Source organism: Malurus melanocephalus, unplaced genomic scaffold, assembly GCF_030028575.1.
Source record: "Malurus melanocephalus ecotype Western Australia unplaced genomic scaffold, MMel_1.1 scaffold_594, whole genome shotgun sequence".
NCBI lineage: Eukaryota > Metazoa > Chordata > Aves > Passeriformes > Maluridae > Malurus > Malurus melanocephalus.
In genome coordinates, this window is record NW_026623826.1 from 209,424 (window position 1) to 219,095 (window position 9,672).

General features: G+C 61.6%; 1 protein-coding gene across 1 annotated transcript; it reads left to right on the top strand.

Moving 5' to 3' along the window:
• The first annotated feature begins 6 nt into the window (after nt 1-6).
• On the top strand, nt 7-9,672 carry ARHGEF37 (Rho guanine nucleotide exchange factor 37). The gene is made up of 13 exons (XM_057382963.1): nt 7-133; nt 2,236-2,439; nt 2,852-2,975; nt 3,293-3,440; nt 4,089-4,288; nt 4,767-4,897; nt 5,392-5,496; nt 6,116-6,226; nt 6,827-7,156; nt 7,728-7,856; nt 8,198-8,393; nt 8,793-8,968; nt 9,199-9,672. The coding sequence occupies exons 2-13, from the start codon at nt 2,248-2,250 to the stop codon at nt 9,406-9,408; spliced, it is 2,052 nt and encodes a 683-aa protein (XP_057238946.1). The 5' UTR covers nt 7-133; nt 2,236-2,247; the 3' UTR covers nt 9,409-9,672.

Sequence of the window (9,672 nt, forward strand, 5' to 3'; positions counted from 1 at the left end):
CCCTGCTCGGGATCATCCCCGGCTCGGGATTCCCCCGTTCCAGCCCGGTGCGGCTGCGGTGTCACCGCCCGCAGCAGCRGCAGCGCGGCCGCGGCCGGGCACGGCGACCTGCGCAACCCCGCCCGCTCCGCAGGTAAGAGCCGGGCCCGGGGGTTTCGGGAGGCAGAGGAGTGGCTGGGCTGGCTGAGAAGCGGGGCTGACACCCTTGGGACGCGGTGAGAGCCGCGGGCAAGGAACCGGAGACCCCTGTGCGCGGGTGTCGGGGAGGGCCGGGGAGCGGCCGGGTGTCCGCGTTACGGACAGGGATGCTCAGAGCCCCTCGTTATGGACAGGGATGCTCAGACCCCCGTGTTATGGGCAGGGATGTTCAGATCCCCGTGTTATGGGGTCTCCCTTCTTACTGACAGGGATGCCCGGAGCCCCCCGTTACCGACAGGGATGCTCAGAGCCCCCTCATGGACAGGGATTCCCGGAGCCCCCCAGTTATGGATAGGGATGCTCGGAGCCCCCTCACGGACAGGGATGCTGGCAGCCGCCGAGGCAGAAGTGACAGCTCAAATGCGGGAAGCTGCCTGGGAGGGGGCGCTGGGAAAGCGAAACCTGCTCCTGCGCTCTGTGCCCGGTCCAGCGCTGCCCAGAAATGCTGCGTTCCAGTTTTGCACCGTTCCCTTGTCCCTCTGAGGTCTCAGGCCAGGGGGGTGAGGGAAGGCTGGGAGGTTTTCTCAGCCTGGGGAAAGCCTCCAGGGCAGCGTGTGCTCCGGGGATGCTGCTGCAGGACCAGGGACACCCCAATACTGGCATGCCTTGAGCTGAGGGCTTCCCTCCCGGGCTCGAGGGGTGTTTCAGATCAGGGCTTTCCTTGCAACCCTTCCACTGAATAAGGACTTTGCTGTCACCCCAGGCAGAGGGCACTGAGTTTGTCCAACAGTCCTTGATGGGACAGGGGATCCTTTTGCCTGCACATGTCAGAAGCACCCAGAGGAGTCCAGGAAAGTCCCCTGTTTTCCGTGTCCCAGAGCAGCCAGTGCCACACCACGGGCAGGGGAGGCAGCCAAATCGCAGAGGGCAGGGATGACAGCTGGCAGGGTGACATGCCCGCTCAGGCAGGAGGAGGTCCGATGCCATCTCCCTTGGCGTGCTGTGCCAAGGCCAGCTCTCCTCCAGCACAGCAGTGGGCGTGTGCCAGGAGGGGCCAGTGGCCCTGCCCACGGCTCGCAGCCACATCAGTCACTTGATAGCCGGAGCCGGTGGGAGCGGGAGCGGGGCTGCAGGCACCCGGCGTGTGGCAGCCTGGCAGGGCAAAGGCCGTGCTGCTGCTGCTTGTGCCATCTGTCTTTCACCCTGCCGGGCCACCTCTGCCTTGCCTTTGCTGTCCACCTCCTCCTCCGCAGGCAGYGGGAGGCCTGGCAGCATTCCTGCCCGTCTGGCCGGGCTCTGGACCCGGCCCAGCTGTGCCACGCCTCTCTCTCTCCAGGCCTTCCTGMCAGGAACCAAACACTGCTTGTGATGCTCTGGGCCCTGCTCTACCCTCCCTGGTATCAGTTAGAGCAGAGCATGAGTCCTGAGAAGAAAACATCAGGGATCAGCTCAGATTTTCCACGGCAGAGAGAGAGGGGAGCGTGCGGTGCCACGCAGGGCACTGGCATCGCATACCAGGGGCCACCAGTGCATCTGGCAGAGGCGTCAGCAGATCTGCCCACTTCTCCCCCCGTCCTGGTGGCTTTTAAAGCAGCTCTCGCTGTCACAGAAGCATCTCTTGTTCAAGCACTGCAGAGCCGCTCTTTGTACTTTGAGCAGGACCCTTGAATGCCAGGCGAGGTGCCAGGCGCYGACAGCCAAGGCGGGGAGGGAACTGTCCCGGCAGCAAGGAGCTCGAGCAGGGGTGGCAAACCAGAGTGCCAGTGCTGGGGGGAGCTGCCAGACCCCTGCTGGCACCTGGGGGCCTCCTTGTGTGCCCCCCAGCCCCACACGTGGTCACTGGAGTGTGGGCATGTGTGTGTGGCGAGTCCCCTGTCCGCCACACGTGGGTGTTTGCACCTTCCTGCTCCTGCCTGGCAGCACTTGATGGTTTTATGGTTTCCGAGTGTCATCTGTGCCCTGCTGGTTCATGCAGATGGGCTGAGTGTCACTGGGGATGAGCTGTGGGGTGCCATGGGCACAGGGGAGGGAGCACGGGCACTGAGCTGGGCTGGGCACTGCAGCGCCAGTCCCAGGTTGCCTTTGCCACCCCTGCAGTGCCCTGCTGAGATGGCGAGTGCAGAGCCCGGCCCTGAGGATGCAGCTGACAGCGAAGAGGCCACCGAAGAGGTGATGCCCAGTGACAAGATGGAGCTGAGCCAGCGCCTGGCCGTGGAGGAGCTCATCACCACCGAGGCCAGCTACGTGCACAACCTCCAGCTCTGCGTGTCGGACATCAGGGCACACCTCCAGAAGAAGCAGGTGACACGGGGTACCGTGCCCAGGGGCTGGGGCTGGAGGGTGAATGTGACATACCCAAATCACCAGGGAGATCACCGTGTGCTCACCTTCCACCCTCCTGGGCTCCCCCTGAGCCACTGGGGTCAGGAGTGGATGAACATTGCCTCTGACCCAGTACAGCCACCCCGTGACTTTAACCCTGTCCTAGCTGGGAGCATAGGCAGGGCTCAGCATTCCCAAAATCTCCTGAACAGACATTGCTGCAGATGCTGGGGTGTCCTGGGGCAGATGGAAGGAAGGTCACTGGGGGTGCCTCTAAAGCACACAGTCATCTCTGAGCTGCCTGGCTTTGGAGGGTCACCAGGGGTACCTCTAAAACACACGGTCATCTCTGAGCTGCCTGGCTTAGCCTGGGCCATCTTTGTGCCTTCAGCTGCCCGAGCTGGATCTGGAAGGACTCTTCTCTAACACTGATGACATCCTCCATATGTCCCAACGTTTCCTGAAGGGCCTGGAGGACACGGCCGGCCGGGGGCAGGAGCAGCTGCTCTGCATCAGTAAGTGCTGCAGTGCCAGGGGCTGCCTGTGCCCACCATGGGGGTCTGTGCCAGCCCAGGCCCCTGCCCTGGCACCTCCTGGCCCTGCCTTGGCTCTGGGAAGAGCTGKTGCCACCACAGCTTTGTCCACCCAGGGGCAAGGCTGGCCTGCCCAGCCTGCAATGGTGATGGGGACATCACGAGGGCAGAGCACAGCTTGGCACGCCGGGCTGGCATTGTTCTGCTGGCTGCACCCTTCCAGCAGGCTGGGGGAGCCCCTGCCTTCCTCTGAGMCCCAGGGAGGGATCCTCCTCCCCAGCCTCGCCCTCCTTCCCCAGGCACCCTGTTCCAGGAGTTCAAGGAGGAGATGGAGGCTGTCTACAAAACCTACTGTGCCAGCTACGAGCACGCCCTGCAGCTGGTGGAGAGCTACCGCAGGGAGCCACGGCTGCAGGAGGAGATCCTGGACACCCTGAACGTCACCGTGTAGGTGTCTGCCACCTCCCTGACCCCTCTTCCATCCTGGCTTTGCCCTTCTCCTGCGTGGATCTGTGTCACCAGGCTGGGTGTCACAGCGTGGCCACCACCTCTGTGGCATTTCCTGGTGTCATCCCTGGTAGCCTGTCCTGCACCCTTGGGACTGCAATCCTTTGTGGGGACTGAAAATAAATCCACAACTGCTGCCACCCCCAGGGGAGGGCACAAGTTCCCCACATTGACCAGAGAGACACTGGCTGGTCTGGGGGACTTGAACTGTTTGGGGGTCACAAACTCCCAGAGCAGGCAGAGCAGGAGTGGCAGTGGGGTTTGCTCAGGGCCAGGCCATGCAATTCCCAAATGAGAGATCCCTGTGGGTGGAAAGGGAATCACTTTGTCAGCACCCCACTCCCTGCTGCCCACGGAACAAGCACTGACCCCATGTCCCACAGCCGGACAAGCACGGCACTGCTCAGGGAGGCAGGGCACCCAGCAGGGGCTGGCACTGCCCTCGGGGCTGGCAGGGGACCAAGGGGTCACAGCCAGAACCCTCCACAGCTTCTGGGCTGCTCTCTCCCCAAACACCCCCAGAGAAGCAGCAGCAGGGCAGCAAGGCAGCCCTGTACACCAACCCTGAGCAGCTCCYCTCTCTGTCAGGCCTCACACGGGCGCATCAGACCTCAGCTTCTTCCTGGTGATGCCGGTGCAGAGGGTCACCAAATACCCTCTGCTGCTGGGGAAGATCCTGGAGAACACCCCGAGCAGTGCCAGTGCCCACTCAGCCCTGCAGGCAGCRGTTCGTGCCATGGCCCAGGTCAATGCCAACATCAACGAGTACAAACGGCGCCGGGAAGTGGGTGAGTGCTCGGGGGCTTGGTGCAACGGGGGAACGGATCCCAGCCCAGCCCCACTCGTCTCCTGGGCACTAATTCCCACTTAAATCCGTTCAAAGCTTTCCTGCCCTCCACCCACCATGCCACAGATTCGTGCAGACAGCTCCTGGAACTGCTCTGGTCCTGTAAATGCCACTCTGGGCAAGACCTGAARGCTGCAGGGTGGCATGGGGGGCTGAGGACAAAACCAGTCTGTCCACATTCCTGGGTCTGGAGGACTGGGAATAACAGTGCTGCCCTCGGGATAGGAGAAATCAGGCTCCCCACAGATGGGAGCTCGCCCTTCTTTTTGATTCTCCTTCTCCTTTCCCTCTTTAATGTGGCTCGTGCTTATCCTGTCGATCAGCCCCATTGTGCTGCTCACCCTCATTGCCTGCTCAGCCATGAAATCTCCCCTTCTGATCTTCTTTCCCCCTATTTTKTGTCCTCCCACCCGAGGCAGCGACCAAATACAACAAGGCCGAGCACCTGACGCTGCGGGACCGGCTGGCGCGCCTCAACACCCACTCCATCGCCAAGAAAACCACGCGCCTCAGCCGGCTGCTCATGCACGAGGCTGGCATCGTGGCCAAGGTGGGCAGCCCTCAGCCTCTACCTGCCCCTTCTGGGTCATTTCTGGGGTTTTTTGCTGCTCCCGAAGTGCCCCGAGAGGGGAACGGGGAGCACGGGGCCATCATGGAGTGGGGTGGGGTGGCTGGTGCTTCCTGCTGCTCCTCCATCATCCCAAGGACTGGGGGACAGGAGGGACACAGGGACACCTCACTGCCCATCCCAGAGCATGGCAGGGGCCTCCAGGATCCTCCCAGCAAAAGGAAAGACACCCCAGTGTTCCCCAGCACCCCAACCACACCAAGAGCCTCATCACTGAGAGTGATCACTCAAGAGCCTCATCACTGCCTGCACCCTTGGCACTTTGGCCCTTTTCCAGATTCACAGAGTCCTTTAGGGTCTGCCCTGCCTGTCCCCAGCCCCRTGAGCTCCAGGCAGGTGCCAGGCTGCTGTTTCAGCCCCCAGTGAGGGCCATCAGCCCTGCCCAGGTTGGTGACAAGCTGCCTCTCCCCTTGCAGACRGAGGACAAGGAGTATGACGAGCTGGAAGAGAAGTTCCAGTGTGTGGCATCCAGCGTGGCCACGCTGAAGGAGAACGTGGCATCCTACCTGGGTCACTTGGAGGTAAAACCTTCACCTCTGGCCAGGGGATGGCTCCATCCAGGCCCCAGGAGCTGCTCCTTGGGATTGTAGGATGTTTGCAGCAGCTGGTGGGGATGTTCTGAACTCGCAGCTCAGCTGAGATGTGCTGTTGTGTCAGGGAGTTGCACAATATCCCAGGATTGCTCAGGTCCAGGGCAGCYTGAACCAAAGCTGAGCTTTGACAAGACTGAGCCGGTGTCATGTGAGAATAATCTGTCCTTAAAGTTACCATTATTTCAAGGTCTTAAATGATTGAAAAGGCCGGCTGTTGTTCAGCCTGGGAATTCAATTCAGCAATGTGTATAAGGCAGAAATGTCCCCAGATCAGTCCTGACAGCAGATTTCCCTKCTGAAATCACCTGGGTCAGCAGCTGCTACGATTTTCTCATGGAAATCCCTTGGGGCATCTGAGGGAAATGAAAGTCTGAGTGCTGGCAAAACTTGCAATCCCCAGACACRGCATTGTCAGGAAAGGCTCGGAATGGCCGAGGGCTCAGCAGCAGTTCTGGGCTGGAAGGAGCTGGTCAGGAACAGATTGACACGGGCTCCCCACGCAGGGTTGGCAGGGAGCTAAGGGACTGTGATTTTTCCTCCCCTGCAGGCGTTCCTGCTGCCCACCCCACACCACTGTGACCTGCAGATGGACGAGGGCCCTGCCCAGCAGTGTCGCCGCCTCTCCCAGCACCTCCAGAGCGCTGTTTTCCCGGAGTTTGTGAGTGCTCCCTCCCTGCACATCTCCTTCAGCTCTCCCACAAGGGCACTGRCTGCTCCCCCAGTCCCCAGAGCAGTGTCCTCAGTGTCCCCAGAGCCCAATGGTGCAGGCAGAGCCAGGAGCGAATAATGGGATCCATCAGCAATTCCTGACACGTGAGGAGAGGGAGCAGCTCCGGGGAGGGCAGAGACACAACTGCAGCAGCTGCAGGGCTGGGGCGAGCTGCAGTGTGTGTCCCATGGGTGCCTCCAGGAGCTGGGCCACCCACAGGAGACACAGAGGGACCAGAGCAGCCCCAGGCAGGGGCAAAGGGCCCTAAATGGGCTCTGGGCAGGGATATGGGGACAGACTCAGTTGGGGCTGGGCTGASCCATGAAAGGGCCCTGTCCTGCTCTTTCCATGGAGCACAAGCTTGGAATTGTTCGGGTGTGACTGCTCCCCACCAAGGGAGGCATCCTGGGGCTGCCATCCGTGTGCCCTTGGGAAAGGTATCCCCATGTCCCCACTCCACATGTCCCCAGCCCCTTCCCCCTGTCCCTGCACAGGCAGCTGCTCCCGTCTGAGGGGCTGACATGGAAATCGGGGTTCTGTCCCCTGCAGAAGCAGCGCATGGACAGGCTGGTGTGGCAGCCCCTGTGCAGCCTCTCAGACACGCTGGAGGGGCCCCAGCAGCTGGTCAAGAAGCGCCTGGACAAGCTGCTGGACTATGAGGAGATCCAGGAGAGGAAGAGTGAGATGGGCAGCGTGAGCTACGACGAGGAGGCGGCCATGAACACCTACCTGGCCATCAACGAGCTGCTGGTGGCCGAGCTSCCGCGCTTCAACCAGGGGGCCCTGCAGCTCCTGGGGCAGATCCTGCGCTCCTTCGGGGCCCTGCAGCTGGATTTGGCTGCTCAGGTGCTGSAGCAGGGACAGAAGGAGCTGCAGCAGGTGAGTGGGACCCTCCAGGCACCCTTCCTCAGGTTTGGARGCCTCCCAGTCACCAGGAGGTGACTTTGCTGTGTCCCACCTGCTCTCACAGACACATTTGTAAAGATCTCTCTTCTTCCCTGCCTGGGGAAAGCCAAATTTTCCCTTCTGCACTGCCAGGGACTGTTCTGCTTTCTCTCTGTGGGCACTGCTGGTGGTTTATTGGTGTGCTGTTGCCTGAGAGATCAGTGTGAGCTCCGAGCTCCTGAGAGCTCCGTGCCAGCGAGGCAGGGAGCAGAAAGGCAGCTCTGGGCTGGGGAACAGCCTCCCTCCACCCCATCCCCTGGGAGCTGTCTCCCTGAACTCCTCCCTGATGTAAATGTGGAGAGGGAGGGATGTCAAATGTCCTGGGCTGGAGCACAGGAGCAGGGTGAGAACAAGGGGCAGCTCAAACCGGAGAGGAGCAGCTTTGATCACATATTCCAGGTGAATTTAGCGGCCTGGTCTGGTCTCTTGCGTCTTCCTTCTTCCCTTCTGACCCTACCCAGAGCTCTGCCTTAGGGCCCTCCCTGACCTGGGTCTGTCTCCACAGCTGCCCCACGGGCACTTGGCCCTGCCCAGTTTCTGGAAGCTGATGGAAGACACCCTGCAGCAGTCGGGCGCTCAGCTCCGTTCYTTCTGCCAGGCCTTTGAGACGGTCACACCGAGCCCTGGCACACAGGTAGGGGCTGCCAGGGGCAGSTCTCAGGCCAGCTGGATAAAGAGAGATTGGACTGTGCCTTCCCAGTGCAGAAAATCCCCCTTGCTGGCTCAGCAAGTGACCCAGGGGATTGCCACAGGATTTCCCCCATCCCCTGAGTGCAGCTGGCTGGAAATGCCCAGRGATGAACCAGCTCAGCCCTGCTGGTTCTGGACACTCCTCTCCAAACCTGGGGTGGAGCAGGGATTGGGAAGGAGTCTGTTCCCCTAAGCTGTCCCTGGGATGTGACAAAGGACAGCACCTGCATGGCCTCAGTTCCCTGCGTGTGTCACCAAGTGCTCCCCTGTCTGTCTCTCCTGCAGCCCCTGACCCCTGCAGAGGAGAGGAAGGTCCTTTCCCTGGTCAGCAAGCACGGCCCAGACAAGCTTTACCAGGTGACCAGCAAYGTCAGCGGCAGCAGGGAGCTGGACCTGACCCTGCTCCGGGGCCAGATCGTGGCTCTGCTGCAGGGCGCCGACACCAAGGGCAACACGAGCCGSTGGCTGGTGGATGCTGGAGGTACCGTGGGCACTGTGGGCAGCCTCYCCCTGTTCAGGATCCACCTGAACCCTTTCCTTATCCTGGGTGAACAGCAGCCCATGCTCTCCTCCCTTCCAGGCTGGGCTCAGCCCAAGCCCACTCAGCTTTGCCATCAGCTGTAGGGTTCAGGTTTCCTGAATCGTTCCCCAAAAGGAGCACTCGTGAAGTGCCATGGCTGGGGAAGGAGGATCTGTGCACACAGAAACATAAGGAATTCCTTTTTGGGGTTTCTTTTCTCCTGGATATGCCCTTGTGTTGGAGTAGTTTGGGCAGGGCTGCTGTGCCGTGCCAGGCACCATCCAGAGTGTCCATGCTGTGTCCTCCAGCCGGCCCTACGTGTGCCAGACCCCATGCCCAGTGTGTGTCTGTGTCCTGCAGGCCCCCGAGGGTTTGTTCCTGCTGCCAAGCTCCGGCCCTACAGCCCGGTACAAGTCCAGCAGCCCGGCATCGAGCAGCTGCTGAGCATAGACAGTGACGCAGAGAGGAGGAGACATTCCTATGCGTCCCCTGAAGCTCCCAGGCCCCAGATGGCCACTTTCACCCCAACATTCCAGGTGAGAGTGGGGGACATCCCCAGGGCCATTCCTAGCCATTCCAGCTGCCTTTCCAGCTGTGCTGGGATGGGACTGGGATGGACAGGGCAGAACTGTCCCTGCTGTGTCCCCATCCCTCCATCCATGGCCCTGCTGCTCTGCCCTCTCARAATGGCCTGTCCTGCCCATCCTTCCCCCCTCAACTCCCAGCTCCAGCAAGGCATTCCTCCCTCCCTCCCTGCCTTCTCCAGGTGGTTGCCGGCTTCTCCTTCGCAGCCAGGAGCCCGCAGGAGGTGACCCTGCAGGCAGGGCAGCCCGTGCTGGTGCTGGAGCCCCATGACAAGAAAGGGAGCACGGAGTGGAGCCTGGTGGAGGTGAACGGCCAGAGGGGCTATGTGCCCTCCAGCTACCTGGTGACCGTCCCCGTGCAGGACCCCGCGGGCTGGAGCTTGCCCGTATGAGCGTGGCACCCCGAGGGCACAGGATGGGAGCAGCCAGCTTGGCAGCCGAGCACACCTCACAGGAGATGCTGGAGGGAGGCAGCCCTGGGCTGGGAAGGTGGTGGGAGGCACCTGGAGGGCATGGCCCGGGAATGTGGGCATGAGGATGGCGCTCAGGAGGCACCTTTTTGGGAGGTGGAGGGCGCCGTGTCTGTGTGTGCGATGGCACAAAGTGAAGCAGCACCAGGGAGACAGGGCAGGGGCTGCGGTGACCAGTGATTGCTG